Source organism: Delphinapterus leucas, chromosome 17, assembly GCF_059928025.1.
Source record: "Delphinapterus leucas isolate spDelLeu-1000000601 "Yukka" chromosome 17, BTC_Dleu_Yukka2, whole genome shotgun sequence".
In the NCBI taxonomy this organism is placed as follows: Eukaryota; Metazoa; Chordata; class Mammalia; order Artiodactyla; family Monodontidae; genus Delphinapterus; species Delphinapterus leucas.
The window spans coordinates 3,194,700-3,217,617 of NC_143145.1; the positions used below are offsets into that span (position 1 = coordinate 3,194,700).

Sequence of the window (22,918 nt, forward strand, 5' to 3'; positions counted from 1 at the left end):
ACTCAAAATGGATTGAAGACCTAAATGTAAGACCGGACGTTATAAAACTCTTAGAGGAAAACATAGGAAAAACACTCTTTGACATAAACCACAGCAAAATCTTTTTTGACCCACCTCCTAGAGTAATGAAAATAAAAACAAAAATAAACAAATGAGACCTAATTAAACTTAAAAGCTTTTGCACAGCAAAGGAAACCATAAACAAGACAAAAAGACAACCCTCAGAATGGGAGAAAATATTTGCAAATGAAACAACGGACAAAGGATTAATCTCCAAAATATACAAACAGCTTATGGAGCTTAATATCGAAAAAAAATCCAATCAAAATATGGGCAGAAGACCTAAATAGACATTTCACCAAAGAAGACATACAGATAGCCAAGAAGCGCATGAAAAGATGCTCAACATCACTAATCATTAGAGAAATGCAAATCAAAACTACAATGAGATATTACCTCACACTGGTTAGAATGGGCATAATCAGAAAATCTACAAACAACAAATGCTGGAGAGGGTGTGGAGAAAAGGGAACCCTCTTGCACTGTTGGTGGGAATGTAAATTGATACAGCCACTATGGAGAACAGTACGGAGGTTCCTTAAATAACTAAGAATTCCTTAAAAAACTAAGTTCCTGAAAAAACTAACAGTATGGAGGTTCCTTAAAAAACTAAAAATAGAGCTCCCCTGGTGGTGCAGTGGTTGAGAGTCTGCCTGCCGATGCAGGGCACACGGGTTCGTGCCCCGGTCCGGGAGGATCCCACATGCCGCAGAGCGGCTGGGCCCGTGAGCCATGGCCGCTGAGCCTGCGCGTCCGGAGCCTGTGCTCCGCAACGGGAGAGGCCACAACAGTGAGAGGCCCGCGTACTGCCAAAAAACAAACAAACAAAAAAACTAAAAATAGAATTACCATATGACCCAGCAATCCCACTACTGGGCATATATATACTCTGAGAAAACCATAATTCAAATAGACACTGGTGGGATTTTATAATGACAGTAACAAAGAGGGATCTATAGTTTTTCTGAACCAGGACAAGGTTTTGGTTCTTGGTCAAGTGTGTTCCATTGTAGAACTGATGAGTTGTGCCTGTTCTGGGACTGATTTTGGCTAATCTGGAAACTTTGGAAGGAACCAAGATGGAATTATTGCAGGTGCCTTCTGCCTTAAGAAGCCCTGTGCAAATGTAAAAAATGAAAAAGAATACGTTTGGATCTAGTGGTATTGGGAAGGGTTTGTGCACGTTGCAGGAGTGTTCAAGGCAGAACTTCTCTTTGTGAGCGGGAACATGGATCCACCTGTCTTGTCTTTCGTTGTTTACGAGAGTAGTTTATGGTAATTAGCTCTGACAAACGGCTGCGTGCATTGCATTTAACAGCTGGCTGTCTGCAGATTTGTCTGTCGAACACATAGATTTCACAGGCACGTAGATTTCACAGGTCAGGTAGAAGTGAGAGAGAAGGAACGCGAACCTTGGCAGCCCAGATTCAGGTTTCAACCGCCATTTCCCCTCCGTGTGACCTTGGACTGGAATGTAACCTCCCTTAGCCTGTTTGTGAATCTGTAAAATGGGAATGATAATATTCACTTCTTCCTGGATTTGTTGTAAGTTGTATCAATAAATAGTATTATAACACATGTAGAGCACTTCACACACTGCTTGGCACTTAGAAAGCCCCACCGGTGACGTGTCAGAGCAATAAAGGCAGCTCGTGTTTGTTGGACCGCTAGCAGACACTTGACTAGGTTGTGAATTTGGTTATTTCCTTCTACCTTTGTAACTCTGTGTGCTAAGTGCGTTTATTCCTGTTGATAGAAGAGGAGCCTCAGGGTAAAGAAGATTTTGTAATTTGTCCCAAGTCAGACCATAATTTCGGGTGCAGGGGCCTAGTTAAAGCATGCTTGTTTGGGTTTTCCCTTCTCTACGTTCTGTACTGGAGGCCGGGTGCTAGGCCCTGGGCCCACTGTCTTGTAGTCCGAGAATATTCAGCAATGCAGCCAAACAGACAGGGTCCTGCGCTGCTTGAGCAAAATGTCCGGAGGGGGACACAGGTGCTAAATAGATAAATGTAAAAACAAATGACTAGAAAATGTGATCAGCTCTGTAGAGGAAAAGAACATGCCTTGCCCTGCAGAGCTGGGGAATTTTCTAGTCGGTGCTGCTCTGGTGGTATTAATCTCAGTAAAATACGTTCTGTTACCAAAGACAAAACGGCAAAGCATCTGTTCTCAGGTAAACTAAAACCCGCTGACGATACTACTAATTAAGCAGCCAGCTTGTTGCCGGCACTTACCTAGGGGTAAACAGGTTGCGGCCATAATCATCACGGCAACTGTGCTCACTGGTTTTATTGAACCCAGATTTAGAGGTGAGGAAATCGAGGCTGGGGTGTTTGCTGCGTGCCCGTGATTACCTTGTAAATGCTACCACTGGTCTTCAGATCTAGTTCACCATGGCTCCAAAGTCTGAGCTCTGTGAACTGCGTCGTGTAGCTTCCCCGCAAACAACCCAGATGACTGAAATTAATTTTCTTCATTAGTAGGAAATGTAAGTGACCATAAGAGAAAGAGGTCGTAAGGAATTGTTTGGAAAACTAGAGAAAAGCCCAGCACTTTACCAGCTGTGGGAGCATGCTCTAGGACCAGTGTCTATTCAACCCAGCACCCGGCACCTCCTGCAGATCTGATGTTCAGGAATGACTGAGCCATTTGATAACGTTTTGGCTCATGACACACTGTTGGTTAGAACCTGCGGCCTCTTTGTCCCTGGTTAATTTTCTCTTCAAAGCCATTTACATTTCCTGCGGGCTACTCCACTCAGATGTAAGAATAGCCTCTTTAAACTTCCTGATGCAGTCCCTTAATGAAGCTTGTTGCTAAGGGAACCTAGCAAAAGCCCGGTAGATATGCACATAATAATGGTAACCTCAGAACTTTGTCCATTTAAACTCAGAATCAGAGGGATGGGAGATTCAGGAAAGGCTTTCTGAGATAGAAGGGGGAAAGTGTAAGGATGCAGCCCAGGTTAGATGGAGACATCTCGGTCCTAGCCGGCAGGGTGCCCGGCTTTCAGGATGGTGTGTGGGGAACGCAGAGCTCTCACAAAGAAAACGGTTGGATGGGGAGGGAGGAAAGTCAAGTTCTTTATTGGAGAAGGAAAAAGAGAGAGGGAACTGAAAACTTGCTGGTCGAACAGGGGAGTCTGGAATATGGCTTGACGTCCTTGCATTTAGGAGAGAGGAGTTTTGTGGGGACCAGCGTAGGAAGGAATCTCTCTCTGTGGGAAGCCGATGCAGCAGAGAAATGGGCAGATCCAGGGGGCCCCAGCTGGGTGAGCTGCCCGCCAAGCCAAGGTGTTGGGCTGCCTCCATAATCTGGCGCTTCAGGCCCGGGTTTGCAGACCAGTACAGTGATGAGAGAGGGAGAGGGCTGGCAGGAAGGGCAAGGCAGAGGCCGGGGCACGGGCTGCGGGCATGTGCTTGTTGCACTTAACACGGGGGGTCTGAGAAGGATGCTCGATGGTGAGAAGGATGTTTTGGACTTTCCGCGTGGGACGCGCCAGCAGCTGACACAGATGCTTATCCCACAGGCGTTATGGCTCCTGTAGCTCATCTTCTACTTTTTGCTTCAGCTGCCAGGGATCTTGGAGCTGAATCTATAGTCGGCCTCTGTTAATTACCCCTGCCTCATGGCGTGCATTTTTGTGACTTCACCTGCCCCTTGTTTCATTTAAGTATTAAATCCCCATTTTTGACCCTCGTTTTTGTTTTTTTTGTTGTTATTGTTGTTGTGTTTAAAAAATTGATTTAGATCCTCGTTAAGAATGAAGCCAAAAGGAAATAAATGTGTACACAGACTATATCACAGACACGGCTTTTAAAAATTCTGAGCTGTTACCTAGTAGTTACATTGCTGGCCTGTAGTCGTGATTAAACAGAAGTTGTTATTACTACATCATGGGGTGGTTGGGAAAATACGGTTAGGTTGTAGATGAAAGAAAAATTTTTGTAAGCCATGAAGTCTTAATTTAAGTCCAAGTTAGGTGTGGTTATTATTAACAGTTCTTTGTCTAGTTACCTGGTTACCTGGTTCTATATATTTTGTGTTTTGAGAAGTTAATGTATTTGATGAAAGTCCCTGCCCAAATTCCAGTGTCTTTCCCTTTCTCTTTCCCTTCTCTGCATCTTATGTGCTAGGTAGCAAATACCTTTGTTCCAGAGAATATGGGCCTTCTTAGCAAAAGGACAGGGTGAGCTTGGAGAGATGGGGCTCAGAGAAGGCCTTGGAGCTTCCATGTCGGTGCTTCTCTGGATCCTGCCCTGTCAGTGCACTAACTCAGCTTCCCTTTTCCTTCATGTTTCATTGGGCCTCTGTTTTATGAAAAAGCTTTTTTATGTTTCCTTTTTCACTTGTAAGATTCTTTCACATGCTTTTTACTTTCCTCTGTGTGCTTCAGCTCTCTGAGGAGGAGAAGATCCAGCGGTACAGCATCCTCTCTGAGCTCTACGAGTTGATCGGCTTCCACCGCAAGTCCGCCTTCTTCAAGCGCGTGGCCGCCATGCAGTGCGTGGCCCCAAGCATCTCAGAGCCTGGCTGGAGGGCCTGCTACAAACTTCTCCTCGAGACGCTTCCTGGCTACAGTCTGTCGCTGGATCCGCAAGACTTCAACAAAGGTACTAGAGCTGAAAGTTGCTTCAGTCCAATTAATGGTGCGTCCAATTAATGGGCCCTGCTCTGCCTGTCGGACACGATGACTGGTGCTGGCGTGCAAAGGTGACTAAGCTCTCCTGCACTTGGGTACTTTTGATAGATCACAACAGAACGTAGCGGTGCTCTGCATGCGGGCTGGCATTCTTAAATCTGTGTGCCGGTTGGAAATCTCCCCTGAGCTCACTGACGTGTGTCCTCCTTGAAACATCTTAAATACCTAATGAATCCTACTTACCTCATGTGATTTAGCCAATTTGCAAAAATCAACCAATCTAGAATAAGTCCTGGGGTATATGTGTACAAGTACAGGTATGCATTTGGTGATAAATCCTTATACTGCAATGTCAATGCAGGGTAGTATGTGTTAAACATAGCTCTGAGTCTAATAACAAGTGCACACAAGTGTGATGCCCAGTGTCAGGCAAAGGGTGATTCTCAGGCGAAAAAAAATGGTTGATGGCCGTTTAAGGCAGGACATGCAGAGCACTTTCCTCCAACTCACGTCCAGAGCCAGCAGGCCTGGCCTGCTAGACGGGGAGAGAACTGCGGGGCCGTCTACGTTCCTGTCCCACCAGGGCAAAGACAGTCCTCTGGCATGTGTTTTATGTGGTCATGTGTGCCGGCCTGAGGGGCCCATGGTCCGAGTGATGAGTCTGTTCTGCTCTTGGGTAGTTCTGATTACTGGGTCTCTCCATGAAAGAATTACGAATCCCCTTCCTGCTTGCCTTACCTCCCGGGGACGGTGTGTCTGCTTTCCCTTTGTGTCCACCTCCTCAGTAATGATTTGTCGCGCTCTTGCCTGGTGCCATGGGATGTGTGAGGTGAGCGAGCAGAGCAGTGGGAAGAGGACAACTCCTGCCCTCCAACGTACAAACAAGCAATTCTAGCATGTGTCGACCTTCCAGGTATTTGCAGAGAGCTCTCGGGTCCTTCCAGAGCCTTCCGCTCCTCTGTCTCCGTTGCCTAGGTGGTTCTTGATGAATTACTCTGTCTGGACTTCCCCCCATTCTGACCTTCTCCCCAAAGCATCACTTAACATTTGATGGAATCGCACACTCAGGATGAATTCTGATTAGCGTAGAGCAAGGAGTTGGCAAACTTTTTCTGTCCAGGGGCCAGGGAGTAAACATTTCAGGCTCTGGGAGCCCTCCGGCCTGTGCTGCAGCTCCTCGGCTCTGCTGCTGAGGTGTGAGAACAGCCAGGGATGAAATGTCCGCCGACAGATCTTTACTTATGCTGCGGGTGGGGCCGGATTCGGTGTGCGGACCGTAGTTTGCCACAGCGCTGGCTCAGAGCACAGCGATATCCGAAATCACTTCAGGGGGCCCAAATTACTTAAAAAATGTTTTCCAGAGTGTTTTCCAAAATCATTTAAAAGGCGGGACCTGGGGTTTGGAAGAGCAGAGGGAGACTGAGTGAGCAGCACGGCAGGTGGCCTTTGAGGAGTGGAGGGAAGCTGAGACAGGACACAGCCCTTCATTAGCCCCCGCCTCCTGTAGAAGCCAGAGGCCTGCCGCTGGGGGCTTGGCATGTGAGCACACGTGCTCAGGAGGTGTTGATAGGAGCGGGGCAGCGTGGACTTTGGGCTTTAGATGTCCTGCCTCTCTGCCGCCACAGGGGGAAGATTGGTGGGCCCAGTGCTGATAGGGGCAGTCTGCATACTTTTCCTGTTCACGTAGCGTTCCCTTTCTAAAGCCATCTCACATAATAGAGCCTGGTCACATGACCTTGCCTGGTCTTCCTCATCCTGTGCCCTTGCTGTTGATCTTTTTAAAAAGTTAAACAAGGGGCTTGACGTTTGTCTCTGCTGGATAGCATCGGTGATGGAGCTCGTACTGTTGGAGTGATTTTGAACCTGAACTCCGTCCCTGTCTTCTGTCCCAGCCGTTGGTGATGGTATTAAGTGCAAGGGGTCAAGGGTAGAACTGGGGACCCTCTCTAGGAGGTCTTGCTGTTAGCAAACGTTTCTTGCTTCCTGCTTTGTGCTGGACACCGTGCCACATGTTGAGGGTAAATGCATGGACACTCAGCCACGTCTGAATTCATTCAGTGACACTTTCTTCCAGATCTTTCACCATCTCACCCAAACAGAAATCACGACACATGTTTTTCATCTGCCATGTCATCTGCTCTTCCTTTCTCTAATTCCTTTTTCCTCTGTGTTCCTCCAAGAGATGGGATGAAACGTAAGGTTTGCTGAGCACTTGTTTCACGACTGGCGCTTTTGGGCGGACTGTGAGTTCTGGGTAAATTAATACTGGCGGCCTGTGATTTCAGCCCCAGTGTCTCTCTTCTGCAGACAAGAACCTCAGGGCAGTGGCAGTCAGGTGCTTCCCAGAGACCATTTTAATTTCTTCCTGGCATCTCTTGTGGGCCTCTAACTGGCCTCTAAGGGCTGCTTCTACTCTCTCTGGACAGCCTTGCCCCAGCTGTGGTCACAGGACTGTCCTTCGTGTTCTGAAACACCGAGACCATGTGGTGTTTAACTGAAAGTCATCTTGGAGCCTGAGGACTAAAGGGACTCACAGCCAGAAATGAGAACCTTCTGGTGGGCCCCATCCCTGCAGATGGGATCCCTTGGCTGGCCTTCTGCGTGACCTGTTTGCCCTGGGCTCCCAGCCTGTCACCTCTTGCGGGGGCGCGGAGGGGGAGGGTGTGTGCTGTGAGGCCTGAGCATATGTGTTTGGAAAAGTCTCACATGATTCTGAGAAGACTGATCTAGCTCCTTCCCTCTCTTTACAGACAGGAAATTGGGATCCAGAGGGGAGGGTGGGCTTCACTTGGTGGTGTTTCTGCTGGGAGCTCTCATTGCTAATGGAGTCAGGACGGGGATCCTGAGAGGGAGGCTGTAGGTCCAGGTGACCCTGGAGGGCAGAGGACAGTTAGGGAAAGAGAGGACAGGTGTGATGCGTGATTCGGGAGGTGCTGGATTTGGGGCGCCAAGGTCAGGCCGAGCCAGGATTCGGGATTCGGGATGCAGGTCACATTTGCCATCGCCCTTGCATCTGGTGTCGCACAGGGAGCTCTCCCGGGACACAGCCAAGTGAGAAAAGCAGTGAAGAGACCACGGGGCTTGGCTCCCGGATCCTCACTGGTCTGCGTTTACTTTGCTCGTCTCCACGGAGTGAGCGGCCGCCTTCCGGGGAGGCCCTTCCTGAATTCCCGGGCTCTGTAGTTGCTCTGCAGTCTAGTTGTGAGCAGCCGTCCACTTCTTGGAGGAGAGGGCAGAGAGTGCAAACCGGACAGCACTCTCAGAGGTGCGCTGCGTGCCTGGGGTTTGCTCTAAGGGTGGAGGTGCCGGGAGCTGAAAGGCTCTTCTGACACAGCTGGTGGCTTCCCTTCTCGTCTCCACTCAGCGCTTAATGGCGGAAGATGAACAACAGCAAAGGAGCCCCTGGGTGTCGCGCGGTGGCACTGGCGCGGCAGGGCGTCCACGTGTGTCCACACGCGAGTCACGGGAAGTGGTTTCACCAGTTCACCCATTTACCTAGGAGCTCGGACGGTGCTTATTCTTCTTCTAAATGTAAATCATGTGATAATGGATTTTATCACGTCCCTCCTACCCGACACTTTCCCCTGTGTGATCTTATTATTATTTTTTTTAAAGTAGACTTCATTAGAGCAGTTTTAGGTTCACAGCAAAATTGAGCTTAGCTATTTCCCACATACCCCAGTCCCCTGCGTCCTCCCCCCACCCCCCGGCCTCCTTCCTCATCAACATCCCCGCCAGGGTGGTGCATTTGTTACAACGGATGAATCTGCACTGACACGGCGTCACCCAGGATCCATGGTTTACGTTAGGATTTATTCTTGGTGGTGTCCATTCTGTGTTGTTTTTCCGTTACCACACTGTCTTGATTTTTGTAGCTTTACAGTACATTTTGAAGTCAGGGATGTCTTTATTTCTTTAAAAAGTTGTCCTTATATTTCCCAGTATTTTAAGTGACAAATATAGAGCAGCTTCCTTGCCTGGTAGGGTCAGTGCCTGAGAGTGTTGCCTGCACGAGGACGCTGTCCTGGGTGTGGGCAAGGCCCAGAACCCAGAGCCTGCTGCCCAGGCCCAGCTGTGTCCCGGCCCGGGGCTGGAGGGTCAGGTGATAGAGCGCCCCATCTGCTCCACACGGTCTCTCTCCCAGCACACCTTGCACTTGCACTTGCCTTACGCTGCTTGTGGCCCCAGGGAGAACGGTTTCATATGTGTACCATCATTTCTCACGGCTTGGTGAGCGGGTGCAGTGGGCCCTGTACCGCACTTGAGGGAATAGAGGCTTGGGGAGGTTAAATGCTATTCCTCAGGTCGAACAGCTAGTGAGAGGGTGACACCATTACCGACTGGCTGCATGGCCCCTGTCAAGTCCGCTGTCCCTCATCTGTACAGGGAGGTACTTTTACTGTGTCACGGGAAGGTTGTTATGAGGACTGAGTGAGTCAGTCCCCAGAATGTGCTAGGACAGTGCTCAGCAGATACTGTCAGGTGAGGTCTAATTCCATGTGTCCCCCTGAGGCCACGTGGAGGCTGGAATAAAGTGCCCTGAGGGCCAGTGCTTCAGGCCTGGCCCCATTGGGAAGGAGTGCGTGCTGGTGGGATGGCCCCCTGCCTTGGCCCTGGTACCAGTGGTTGAAGTTAAGGGCAAAATAGCTGGACACGCCCTAGAAGCTTTCGGGGTTTACATTTGGAAGGCTGAGAGTTGCTGGTGTGAGACGAGATGAGACCTCCAGGCCTGTGGAGCGGACAGTTGAGCGTACAGGCTCCGTTAGGCCGTCTTCGGGACAAATTTCGTGGGGTGAGTTAGTGTCTGGGAAGGGGGTTTTTCGAGCGGTCACACTGTTGCTCTGCAGAGAGATGGGAAGGGGGATTGAGTTTCCATGTGCGTGGGACCGGGATCCCTGTTAGTGTGCTTCTGACAGACTTCTGGAGAGATCGCAGGTGCTTTCCAGTGACCCCTTTTTTATCCCTCGAACATAACTGCAGGCTGGCTCCAGAGTAAATGCAAGCCTCCTGGGCTCTATGCAGTTACACTGGGCTGGCCTTAGCCTTTTCTTTCCGTGCTGGGCCAGTTGTGCACACGCCACCCAGGTGTCCACTGCCGGCTCTCCTCCCGGCTATTGCTTCCTCAGGAATGCTCTTCCCTGCCATTCACCGCTGCACCCCAGGCATCCTTCAGGTCTCCCCTGAGTGTCAGCTCTTCTAGAGGTCCCCCGTCGTCTCTCCACCTAAATGCAGTCCTTTTATTTCTCTCTTTCACGTACTCCTGTTCTTTCTAAACAGCATTTCCCATAATGTGTAAGTACATTAAAAAAACGGGGCAATGATTTAGCACTTCTCCCCCCCCCACCAGGCTGTGTGCCCCGTGAGAGCAGAGACCCTGCCTGTCTCTGTGTCCCCCTTGCTGGCACACAGCAGGCGTGCCTGTAAATACGTGTAACGTGTGTCCAAATCTGATGAGCAGCTACATGACATGTGCTCATTGCCATTTATTGAACAGAGTTTGTTTCTTGATCTTAATTTTTAAATCACATGGATGAAACATGTTTCTTTTAAAAAATGAAACAAATAAGCACACCTCCATGTGATTTGATACTTTTTACTTAGCCTTCTGTTGCCGGAGGGGACATTCACCATCATTTTGTGAAAGAGGTGGGGGGGGGTAAGGTAAGAGATCAAATAAGGTAAAAGTGATAAATGTCAGCTGGCTGTATTTTTAACAAGAAATAAAAGTTACTTTAAACCCCATCTCCACTGTTGCTCTGGACTACTTTCAACATTTCTCAGAGAATTAAATGGAATTCTACTAAATCCCCGTACCTGTGAATAAAAGGGAAATTGTCTGTATTCTCAGGACCTGAAATGTATTTCTCTCTGTTTCTGGAAATGAACATTTTCCCTAGCTGGTTATGGAAAGTCGAGGTAGGAGCACAGAAGTACACTGTGTGTATTTGCTAGCGTAACGGGCTGCTTATTATCACTTTAATCTTACTTGTGTTCCTGTATATGAAGATTTTTTGATCATACCTTTTGCTTAGCCTTTTCCTGAATGAGAGATTAAATTTTCCCCAGGAACTCCTATGAAAGAGAGTGGTAAGGCACATAAGTTTGGTAAAAGGCAGTAGTTGAGGTAATAAACTCTCACATTGCTGAACTTTCTGAATACAAGAGTGTTGAAAATTTTATCACTGGCTCATATACTGCAAATCTGTCTTAAGAATAAAAAGATTCAGATTTTATAGGACGAGCAGTTTGAATCGCATAGAAATTACGATTTGTACACTATTTGGTGTTAAGAAAATTTATACTCAGTCTTACCGTAATTGCCTGTGGTAGGAACTGGATCCTTATCTATTAAAAAAAAATCTGCAGAGTGATATGTGCCCCATTCTTGGTATGGTGGGGTGGAGATTAGTTAGGTCAGGTCATTTAGAATTCTGGGCTAGGTTAGTCATGATGTTGATTTCAGCCTTATCATCCTTTTCAGAATCTCTTATTTTGTTTTGGCCTTTGGTCTTTTGACATCGTGGAAATACTGCAGGGACTTGTCCTTCCTTCCTCTCCTGTCATTGTATGAAAAGATTTCTGTAAGATAAAACTGGTAGGATATCAAGGTTTTTGTGTGTGGGTAGATTTGGTCAGCTCTAAGAATTTCAATTCATAATTATTAGTAATTGTTATTCAGTTAACAGTTTAAAAATTACTATGAAATAATTTAAATATACACAAATCAGAGAGAATAGTACAATAGCCCATCACCCAGATTAAATAATTAATAAGATTTTGCCATATCTGGCTTTATTCAGACCTTTCTTTTTCTTTTATTTGTTCTTTGTTGAAATACTTTACAGCAAATCCCAGAAATCATGTCATTTTACCCTATATGCTTAAGTAGGCATGTCTGAAAAATAGGGGCTTTTTCTTTCATCAGGCTTTCAACTTGACCCACGAGCCTGTTAAGGACCAGCTGTGTATTAGGCATCTTACTAGGCAGTAAGGATATTTGGGTGAATAAGACACCATCCTGGCTCCCAAGGAAATTAAGGACTGATGGAAGAAACAAAGACACAAGCTTACAGATGCCTCACTGTGTGTGCCAGATAACGCCTATGGGACAAGATTTGTGCAGGATTCAGTGGAAATTCACAAAAGGGACTTGCCAGCCTTGTAGGGTAGGCAGTGGGAGAGACGGTCAGTAGGCCTATGAGAGGAGGAATGCTTTGGTCAGAGTCTTAAATCCTTTCCCCCAACCTTTCTACCAACCCCCCGGGGCCCCTGGGCACACAGCTCTGGGTGGTAACTGTTTTTGAGCCCTGTTTCCACATCTTCATGAAGAATTTTAAGGTGGAAAATATTTAAAAGCAGTAACTGTTGCCAAAAGGGATTTGGAATAAACAACTCTAAAGTCCTGTGATCTTAAAAAAATACTTTTCGATGGCTGTGCCACCGATTTCTTCCACCTCTAATTTCAAACACGCTAAGTTATTTTGGAGGGAGCAGCCACAGTTTCGTTGGTAACCTTTTTTCTACTTTAGCTTTCTGCTTTTCTGTTCTTATACTTCAGAGAAATGCTGTGCTTTTTAATTTCATGGCCTTGGTTGTTGATAATGAAGGCTCATCAAATAGTATTCTCTTGAAAAAAAAAAGTGTGCTGTAATTCAAATACATGCCACTGAAAACATAATCTTTTGTCATAACCTTATTATAAGTATTTCAAAGTGGGTTATTTTAAAAGTTGTGTCTTTGCAGAAGAGAGAAAATACTGGGTTGGCCAAAAAGTTCGTTTGGGTTTTTCTCTAACGTCTTGTGGAAAAACCCGAACGAACTTTTTGGCCAACCCTATACAATATGAAGCATTTTTTAAAAACATAAAAAGCCAAAGAAACATGTGAACAGGCGCGTGATGTGAGTGTGCTTCTCCAGGATAAACACAGGGGAAATGATCTGGTTGCCCTTTGAGCGTGGTGGTTGAGGCGTTGTCTTGAAATCACGAGTTTTACACGTTAGACATGGCTCCAGCGGGCTCATGTGTCGGCCCTGTTGCCAGTGCGCCCCTGAAGCCCTGCTCTGATGCTCTGTGTCTTCTGTCGCAGGCACGCACCGAGGCTGGGCTGCCGTCCAGATGCGTCTGCTTCACGAGCTGGTCTATGCGTCCCGGAGGATGGGGAACCCTGCTCTCTCTGTCAGGCACTTGTCCTTCCTGCTACAGACCATGCTGGATTTCTTGTCAGATCAAGGTGAGTGGATTCAAACTCCAGTTTTCTCCCAGGAAAGATGGATGAGTGCCCTCCTGGTGCTGGCCCCCGTCAACACTGGCCCAGGATCGGGTGGGTGATGTCCTCCGTGCCCTCACCTCCCTGGGCCCCTCTCAACACACACTACTGGCCCTTCTCGCTGCTCTCAGCCTCCGGCATGGGCTCCCCTTGCCTTTGCCTACGTTTTATAAAATGTAAGTGTCAAAGTGTAACACTTATATGCAGAAGTGCACGATTCACAAGCACACTGCTCAGTGAGTTTTCACGAAGTGACCACGTGGCACCCGGCACCCAGATCGGACACAAGACCAGAACCCCAAACACCTCTGTGCCCCTTTTGGTCACTGCTCCCCTCGCGGGCAGCGTCTGTCTTGACTCTCTGAGGGATCGTGCGTGTCTTTGCCCACACATCAGGGCAACTTTCTTCTAGGTCCTTGCCTCCGTCACCTTCTCTTCTCACACAGTTCCTGGGTGTCACGTGTTTTTTGGGTTTCAGTCACAATCCGTTTATCTCCAGCCCAGGCCCCACCCTGAGCCCCAGGTGTTCTCCTGCTGCCTGGGTGCCGCACAGGCCCTTGGAAATCAGCCCTCCGCTGCCTGTGTCCCAGCGCCCTGTCTGCCTGTCCCTCCCACCGGGATAGCATGTGCTGTGGGTCCCCTGGGAAGCACTCTTGGGTGTGATGCAAGTGCGGGGCGTTTATTAGAAGTGCTCTTGGGATTGACACCCACTGAGGGGAAGAGAAGGAGGCAGGTCTGGTTGGGCAGAGGGAAGCTGGGCCTCGGGGCAGAATCTGCAGGGGCCTGGGCGGCCCCCGGGAGCTCCGGGCTGGGGTGACCCTGGAGCCGTCCTGCATCATCCCGCAGGCCGGCCTTCTGCCCCCTCACCGAAAGGTCGTACAGGTTCTCATGGCGAGGTCCCTATCTCCCTGTGGAGGGCACTGTCTGGAGAGGACGCCGCCCAGAGCCTTGGGGGTAAGCCCTCAGCGGGGCCTCTGGCACTGGGATGGCCGCGCTACGTGGAGAGGAGCTGGGTCTCTGTAATCACACACCCAGGGCCTGACGCAGCTGCTCCCAGGGAGGGGAGCACATCCCTTCCCTGAGCTGCTTCCACCTCCCCCTGCCTCACCTGCCTCGTCCTGGACTTTCTTCTCGCAAATACACATCTTCTTCCCGCAGCGGGCCTTTGCCCTCACCCCTTGCCTGCACCTTGTCAGCCATCTCCCCTGGGTCTGCACTTCCTCTAGGCTGCCTGTCACAAGTCCCAGGGGACCCGTCGTCCTCCTGCTGTTCGGTCTCTCCCCTCATGCACTTCTCACATTGCACCGACAGAGCTGGTGCCTGTGTAGTCGGCCTGTCTTCCCTGCAGAAGCCCCAGGAGAGAAGGAACTTGGTGGTTATTTAAGGTCATATTAATTTGTGATCCGAAGACGCTGGGTCTAGAAGGAGAGAAACTTGGGATATTTGACCCTGTTGAACAGACCGCTGCCTCATAAGGGCCTGTGTGTAATGGTATTTGGTTAATTGGAGTCTTCTGCGAAGAGGACTGAAGTCAGGAGGACCAAGGGTTCCCTCCACTCACCCCAACCTGTAATTACCGTAACCTCAGATCAGTAATTAAGTTCTTCCTGGGCCTTCATTTTCTCATTTGTACAACTAGGATATTACAGGTTGTGTGGCAGGTTGTTATTATTTTAATGATAGTATTTTAATTGATTGGGTGACCTTTCTCCTGGAGAGCTCATGGTACCATTCACAGGGTTGATAATTAACATTTCTAAATACCACCGCATTGAAATGAAATACGGAAGAGAGGAGTAGCCTTCTCCTTGGACGGGAACCCGTCTGGGTGTTTGCAGATGGAGGCGGCACAGTCTGGGGGTTCTTGCCTGCCCCTCCTCATAGGTCCCCCCCCACCCCCGCCCGGTGTGTGCCAGTGCGCGGGAACTCACAAGATGGGTTCTGGGGCCAATTGTTTTTTGTTTTTTTTTTATGACGAATTTTATTCCAAAGTGGCTCTAGTAGTATCAGAGACATTGATGTAGAGTTTGAATATTGTTTCAGGTAAAGTGACAATGGATAAAAGCAGTATTTCTAGTTAATATATTTTTAGATAATGGGATTTTAAATGTGTGAGTTAAAAATGTAATAAATATTAATGAACTTATTTACAAAACAGAAACAGACTCATAGACAATAGAAAACTAACCTACGGTTACCAAAAGGGAAAGGAGAAGGGAATAAATTAGATAGACAACAATGTCCCACTGTATAGCGCAGGGCACGATATACTCAATATCTTGTAATAAACTATAATGGAAAAGAAATGTAATAAATATTAAAAATAGGTGTTTTACTATTTTATCTACTTTGAAAGATTTATGAATTCAGAATTATAGGGGAGATTTTTTTTTTTAAAGGAGAACCACTTTATTTTGAGTACTAAACAAAACTGCATTTATAACATAATAAACAAACCTTCCTTCAATTTCTTCACAGTTAGTCCAAAGAATAAAACCTCTGACTTAATGAGAATTTACATTTAACCTTAAATATTCTAAAATCCATCCGTGTCAACTTTGGAATTTTAGTCTTGCCTGATACTATGAAATAGGGCAAACCTTGATCAATGGGCAAATTCCTAATTTTTGCTGTTCAGCCTCTTTTCTGGATCTTGCTCTCTGATTCCGTACATTCCAGAGTGTTCAGTGGATTTGTAATAAACTTTCAAGATGAAGGGGAATTTCTTGCTCATTGTTTGCCTGAAACCTTGGCTTGTGTTCATCTTTTTAAACAAAAAATGTGCTCCAAAAATGCCCACAAGTTCAGCTAGTAAAACTCCTTTAAAGATCTTCTTTGCCAGTGGATCCAGAGTACAGGCCATCCTGAGGCATGTACTCGCGGGGCTGCTGGGACCAACTGTTTACATGAAAAGAATAGGGTGTGGGGAGGATGCCACGGTTAAGCCTATAGAGGAGTCCATAGTAAATGATGGATATGGGAGCATCATGGGGCAATTGACAGTTCTTTTCAGAGGTGGAAGAATGGTTTGGGTAATGTTCCATGAAGGAGGTGACCTTGACCTTGAAGAACAAATTGGTGTTTGCCAGACAAGACTGAGCAGAAGGAATAGCTTCAGGTAGGAGGACTTTCTCCAGTTCTGGTGGAATTAAGAGGGTTTGGTTTATTTGGGGAATGTTAGATACAGTGATTTGTGTGATTCTGTTGTCTGGGATTTTGGGAAGGAAAGTGGATGATCAACAGTAGTGCAATACAATCCTGCAATTCCACTCCTAGGTATATACTCAGAGGTTTGAAGACACAAACCCACATAAAAACTTGCACATGAGTGTTCCTGGTGGCATCACGCATAATAGCCAAAAAGTGAAAGCGGCATCCATCAATGTCCATTCACTGATGGATGGATAACGGAAGTGTGGTGTGTCCACCTGGATTTCTCATTCTCTTCCTCTCCCTCATCCCTTCTTCCTTTCCACTTTCCTTCCTTCTTTTGGCTAACATTTGTTCATCCTTCAGATCTCAGTGTAGATAACCACTTCTGTTGTTTTCTACAAAGCCTTTCTTGGTCCCTCAAGACTACCTTGTGTTCCTTTGGAACATTCCCACTGGAGTATGTGCTTACCCATCGAGCACTTTCACCCACTATATTTCGATCGCTCAATTAATTGACAGGCTCGGCACTCAGGCAGCAAGCTCTCTGAAGGTGTCTGTCTGACTTGCTGTTTTTCTTGTCCCTGTCACCTAGTGGCTTGTGCTGGCATCCACATATGGCTGAATGCATTAATAATAAATGCTTTTCCTTTTTTAAAAGTAACTTTATTGAGATTTAGTTCACAGACCACACTGTTTAAAATGTGCCCTTCAGTTTTTTAGTGTATTCACAGATATGTGCACCTGTTAACCACAGTCAATTTAAAACATTCATCACTTTGAAAAGAAACCCTATTAGGGGCTAGTTAAAGCCACTGTGGCTGGTTAGTGGCGCACTTCAGTACTCACATCCTGTTGAATGCATTAATAATAAATACTCTCTTTCTTTTTTTGGTTTATTTTCACTGTTACTGGGAAGGCTATGGTGAGCCTCTTCAGCGCTTTGGCTTTTCGAGCAGGAGAGAGATTTTGTCAGGAGAGGGATTACTGGGTCAGCCATCCTGAACACTTTTATTGCTGTTGAAACATATTGGAAATTGCCTTCTGAAAGGATTGTTCTAATTATACCTCTGGCAGCAGTGCTGCTCATTCAGTATGTAGAAAACGTTGCCTTATTGTTTTAATTTGTATTTTCTGGGTAAGTTGCAAGTTTGGATATTTCTTCTGTGTTCCTGTTTACTAATTGTATCTCTTTTATGTGAGACTCTTTTACAGTCTTCTGACTGTTTCCCTGTAGCTTGCCTCATTTGTTTCTCATTTCTTGGGAGGCAGATAGCATCAGGCCACTGTGCTGAGGTCTGTCACGCTTTGAGATGCTAATGAAGTCCTTTGCCCAAAGTCTGTCAGTTACTATGAGAGATACTCATACTATGAAATGTATCTTGTGCCCGTAACATACCTGGATGGTGTACAGCGGGTTTGAAAGAGTTAAGACACCTCCTGAAAGTGCTTCACTTGTTTTTGAACTAAAGCTGAAAGTAGCAGGAAAATCTGTTTTAAACATTTTATGATAGATCTCTTTAGCATAATACGAAACTTGAAACTGTTGCTGGAACTCTGAGAAATACATTTAACATTACAGAGGATTAGCTCAGACCAACATGTGTGAATTTAACAGAGAGTATGAAGCGCTTTACATTTGACCCACATTGGCCATCCTTTGGTTTCTTGAATACGTCAGGATTTTTGCTTTTTGGTGTTTTCTTGTCTCAGGATGTCGGCTACACTCTTGCCAGCCGTCCCGCCTTCAGCTCTGGGGTGGGTTTGTGCAGGTGGCCTCCCCATCCCCGCCCTCACAGCATCTTCTGGTCATGTCCCGACTTTTCTTCAGGGCGGGCAGTTTTTATGGCTGACCCTCCACTTCCTCTCTTGATAAATCCCCCTCTAGGAGGGTCGGGCCCCTCAGGGACAGCAAGGCTAAGTTATGGGACGAGGGGCCGAGCTGCCTGGGAAGAGAGGGGTTTCCTCTTTTCTGCCGGGAGAAGTGTGAAGCCCCAGGAACTGCTGGTGACCACACTGGGTCATGTGGAGAAGAGTCTAGGAGTGGAGCGGACTCTTCCTTGTGTGGTCTTCTCCATCCCAGCAAGCACACCGTAATCCAATCCCTAGAGCCCTAGGGCCTCCCTAACTAGAACGTGCTTTCTAAGAAAGCAGTGACTCTGCTTGGATCACTGTACCTTTTTTTTCTTTTTTTGCAGTATGCGGGCCTCTCACTGTTGTGGCTTCTCCCGTTGCGGAGCACAGGCTCCGGACGCACAAGCTCAGCGGCCATGGCTCACGGGCCCAGCCGCTCCGCGGCATGTGGTATCCTCCCGGACCGGGGCACGAACCCGTGTCCCCTGCATCGGCAGGCGGACTCTCAACCACTGCGCCGCCAGGGAAGCCTCTCACTGTACCTTTGTAGCATCTAAAATAGTCATAGGTGTGCCGGAGATATTTGTGGAATGAGTGAGTGACGGTGGCAGTGATCAGTGACCGCTCAGGAAGTACTCTGGGAGGGGGGTTTTGGAGGGGACGTTGGAGTGCAGTGCTAGGACACTTGTTTTGAAGGTGCATTTAAATAACATTTTACCATGGTGTTTGTTCATACTTTAAAAGTAATATGGAATGGCTGATAGGAATTATGAGGTGATTGATCCCTCCTGCTCACCCACCCGTCACTCCTTGTCGGAGCCTCTGGCCAGATGACTTACTTGCATGGATTTAGGGTTAAGGAAAACCCAGAAGAGGGAAGAGATAGAGTCTCCCAGGGAGGGCTGAAGAAGCGCTCGTCAGGAGGCAGCAGGTGCTTGAGATGGGCCCTGGAGAGTGAGCAGGCACTCAGCAGGTGTGTGGGACACAGGTGAGGGGGAGGTAAAGGGAAGGAGTGTTTAGGGCAGGGCTTGCATGAATGAAAGAGAAGGTGCCGCTGTGCTTGGGCTGAGGGATGCGGCTCAGTCCAGACCTGGGTCTTCTGCTGCTTCGGGCGTGGCAGTGCCTGTCAGGTAATGCATCTCATCCGTAAAGCGGGAATGGACGCCCGGAGGATGGCGTCCTGGCGTTCCTCCCTGGCACCCCTGCGTTCCTGGGCTGCCCGGCTGCAGAAGGCCACAGCCGCGTGAGGACCGTTGCAGGGGTGAACACGGAGGTCCTGCCTGGTGAAGCGGCCTGTCCCAGCCCCACAGCCAGTGGCAGAACGAGACTGGACCCCTAGCCTCTCAGCTCCTAATATGGGGGAAGGGGAGCCACTTGCCCCGACCCCTGTTGACAGAGACGTTTTCGTTAACCAAATGACTGCCTGCTTCCACGTGGCCCTTCGAGTTGCTGATGGCAAATGCGTTTCAGCACAGTGCTACTGCCCCCTGGCAGTGGGATGGTGATATGTGTGTATTTCATCAGAGGGAAAAACACTCACTGAGCTTGGAAACAGCTTCAAGGCAGCCTTTGGTGCACAGAGGACCTTGTTTATGGAAAAGGAAGAAGTACCGCTTTGAAAACAATGACAAAGCTGTGAAAACTGCAGTTCAGTTAGGGTTCTAAATGCACGCATGCATACGTAGTACACACATACCATTAAAGAGAAATTGTCCCGACACTTGTTAAAATGGCAAGGAAGACTGCTCCAGACAGTTGCAGTAGGGTCAGCTCTGTTGCAGTAGGGGAGAGAGACTGAGCTCCCTCCGAATACAAGGACAAGTGGGGATTCAGAGCCAACAGCAAAGGGAGTGGAGAGTGGACAGAAAATTACTCAGAGGAGACGTCGGGCTGGGGGATTCTGGCACAGTTGGCCTAACAGGATTCTCGCTGAAGGCAAGCCAAGGACTTAGGCGTCAAGGGGGTGGTGGTGGCGTGAGGAGCTTGATCACATATTGAGGGTGATCGGACATCAAGGGTGGGGGACTCTCGCTCACCTAAGTAAGTGGGATCCTTGCTACAGCTGGACTAGGCGGGGCGAGGACAGGGCCTAGTCTGAAGTAGGGCACTGAGCAGCCTGCATCAGGGAGAGGTTCTCTGTCATTACGCACACAGGGACATACATGCCCGCGTGCTTTGTGACCGGGATTTGACTGTGTGCAGTGTGGGAGCTGGCTGCACAGTATGTGGAGCAGTTGCTTCTGTGTGTGCTGCCGGATCCTGAAGCCCTCAGGCAGGCAGTCGGAGAGGCGGTTGGGAAGGGGAGGTGGGTGGGAAGGAAGCACAGACGAGCAGGAACTTGTGAGGCTGAGCTGGACCCCACCCCACGGGGATGGACAGGAACCGTGCTGGTTTCTCAGCACCTCCCAGCCCCCAGCTTCGATGATGGGAGCTCCTGGAGGAGCGGCCACCTGGCCCAGGAGCTGGAGAAGCTGAAGCAGAGGGCCTGGGGTGGGGCTAGAGGAGCTGGGGGAGGGATGCTGCCTCCACCCCCCCACCCCAGCAGTGTCGGTGGGCGTGCCTGTGCCTTCCAGGTCCCCATGCACGCTGGCTCAGAGTATGCAGGGAAGGGGCTTCTGGGAAGTGTGGATTCAGCTTAGCTAAACGCACACACTGGTGAAGATTTGACTTCGTGGTTTGAAGTGCACGTCCCCTTTCAGGAAGCGGGAGATGAGTCCCCATTGAGAAAAAGCATTCCTATTTTATTTTTGCTTTCCTTGCTATCATAGTTCACATTTTACTTCTTGTTTTAGTACCGGGAACAACTTTGTGTTTTGATTTCTCTTTGATGAGCCCGTAGTTATACATTTAGATGGGCTAGACAGGAATAATTCCTCCGTTTCCTCCCCCGCTTTTTCCTTCTCTCTTTGAAAACTGTTCATCTGAGATTACGTGATGCTTTTTGAACGAGAGTGGATTGTACTGTGAAGAGAATAAGAAAAAATAGGATTGCCAATTCCTTAAAAATGTTGGTTTTTACATGTAAAGTAGATGAGTTGTGAGTGCCATTGCAGCAGACCCTTAAGGCTCCTGAAGGTATACTTTAAGGGTTCTAGGAATACTGTGCAGACGACGAAGGACAAGGGAGGGGTAAACGACGGCATTGGGGAGCTCTCCTTATCTCCTTTCTGGAAGTGTTTATTGATCACCTCCGTGACTTGGACACGATGCTGGGTCCATGCAGTACCAGCGGCGACTTTTGGGTTGAGCTGGAGGGACAGCGGCGGCAAGGCTGTGGGGCAGGGCATTGCGGCAGCTGTGCCGGCGGGAGCAGGGTGCGAGGAGTTACGAATGCTCCCCGTGTCTTTTGGCCGAGCAGTGTTTGGTGTAACGGGATGCCCGCAAAGCGTGGGGCTAAGGGATGGCGGGAGATGCAGCCAACAAGAGAGACTGGGTGGGGTGAGGAGGCCCTTGGTGCCAGTCCTGTGGGCGGGGTAAAGGGAGGCTTATCTGCACGGTTGTCACACGTCACCTCCTTCTTCATCTAGGGGAAGGAAAGAAGGAGGGACAGAGGATGGAGGGGTTTAGGGAGGAACTGGAGAAGCTGGGTCGGGTATTTTGGACTCAGAAACCAGCTAAAATGGAAGAAGCCAAAGCTTGTTACCTTCCGCCCCAACCCCTAACCCTCCCCTAAAACAACCTGCAGGGATTTTTAGGTTTGGGGGGTTCCTTAAGTAGAATGGTAAATTTATGTTCGTTGCCATCTACGTTTTATCTCTGAGCATCATTTTTGGAGGGGGGGAGACCCTGGGTTCAAATGCCAGGATTATCACTTCCTGCTTTTGTTTCCTTTACACTCCCAGCCCCTTCGAGTCCCTTTGGGTTGTCCCTTTGAGTCTGCGCCTCCGCCAGGTGTGCCCAGTGCCCCTGGGCTTCAGCTGCTACCTACTTCGTCTCCCAGAGCACCCTTCATCACTCAGCCTCTGCATCTTGACCTTATCCGAGGTCCGGGCCTGCAGGTCGCCCGTCGCCTTCAGACTCCTCTCTGTTGGCGTCTGTACTTCCAATCAGGGCTCGTTTCCCATCCCTTCCTGCTCTCGTGACCTTCCGCTGTGACCTCAGGAACTCATGGGCTGTCATAGCAAAGTCCCCTGTTTCATCTCAGCCTCCTTTTTCCCTGAATGTTCCATTAACCTTGTACTAAGGTAGTGACTCTTTACCACAGAGTTTGCAAATGTGTGGGAATGTTTCTGGTAGAACCTTGACCAAGGGGTGTCATTTGTGTTTCACAGGAAGGAACGAGGCCGCTAAATGCAGGTCTAACGCAGGTAAATAAAGCACAGAAAGCGCTGTCCTGCTCAGAATGCCGGTGGCGCTCCCACGGAGCCACAGTGGGGAGGGGGCCAGCTCACTCCCGTAGGCACTGCTTCCCCGGCCACCCCTCAAGATGCTGCTGTTTTTTCCTGCTGCACCCCAAGGGCCTCGGGGCCTAGAGGTGGCAGAGAAGTCCTTTCCTATTGCTACTTCCAGGCAGTCCTCCTTGGAACCCCCAGCTCCTCACAGCAGGTGTGCTTCTCCTTTGGCTGTGGCCACTGACGCGCTCTGGTCACTTCTCCCCGCTCCTGGCTCACCCTGTCCTGCAGCGCCGCCACTGTCTGTGTCCTGGTGGCTTTGTCATCCACTTTGAGGGTCCAGTCAACACCATCCTTATCTTCTCCGTCTGTGTTTCCTCCTGGTGAACTCGCAGGCCCAAGTCTCCAAGAACTCTCTGCCCACATGGCTCTTGTATTTATTTCTTATACGGAGCTCCAGACCGGAGCGCCTGACTGCCTACCCATCCCTCCCTGCCCCGTCTCAGCATGTGGCACCGCTCTCCGTCCAGCTGCTCAGACCACAGACGGTGAAGTCAGTCTCGATCCCCTTTCCCCCCATCAGACCCCATGTCTAAGTGCTCCTCAGGCAGTCC

At 48.7% G+C, this 22,918-nt stretch overlaps 1 protein-coding gene and 1 pseudogene across 3 annotated transcripts in view; one reads left to right on the top strand and one right to left on the bottom strand.

Annotated features, from left to right (window-relative positions):
- The window catches only part of TRAPPC9 (trafficking protein particle complex subunit 9), a 510,030-nt gene that overhangs the window by 58,894 nt on the left and 428,218 nt on the right, over positions 1–22,918 (top strand). For all 3 annotated transcript variants that reach the window (XM_089898680.1, XM_089898678.1, XM_089898679.1), the window contains 2 exons: positions 4,457–4,673; positions 12,790–12,933. In XM_089898680.1, coding sequence (XP_089754806.1) covers positions 4,457–4,673; positions 12,790–12,933 — 361 coding nt within the window. The remainder of the gene's footprint in view (positions 1–4,456; positions 4,674–12,789; positions 12,934–22,918) is intronic.
- Positions 14,915–15,832, bottom strand: LOC111165170 (protein CEBPZOS pseudogene; annotated as a pseudogene).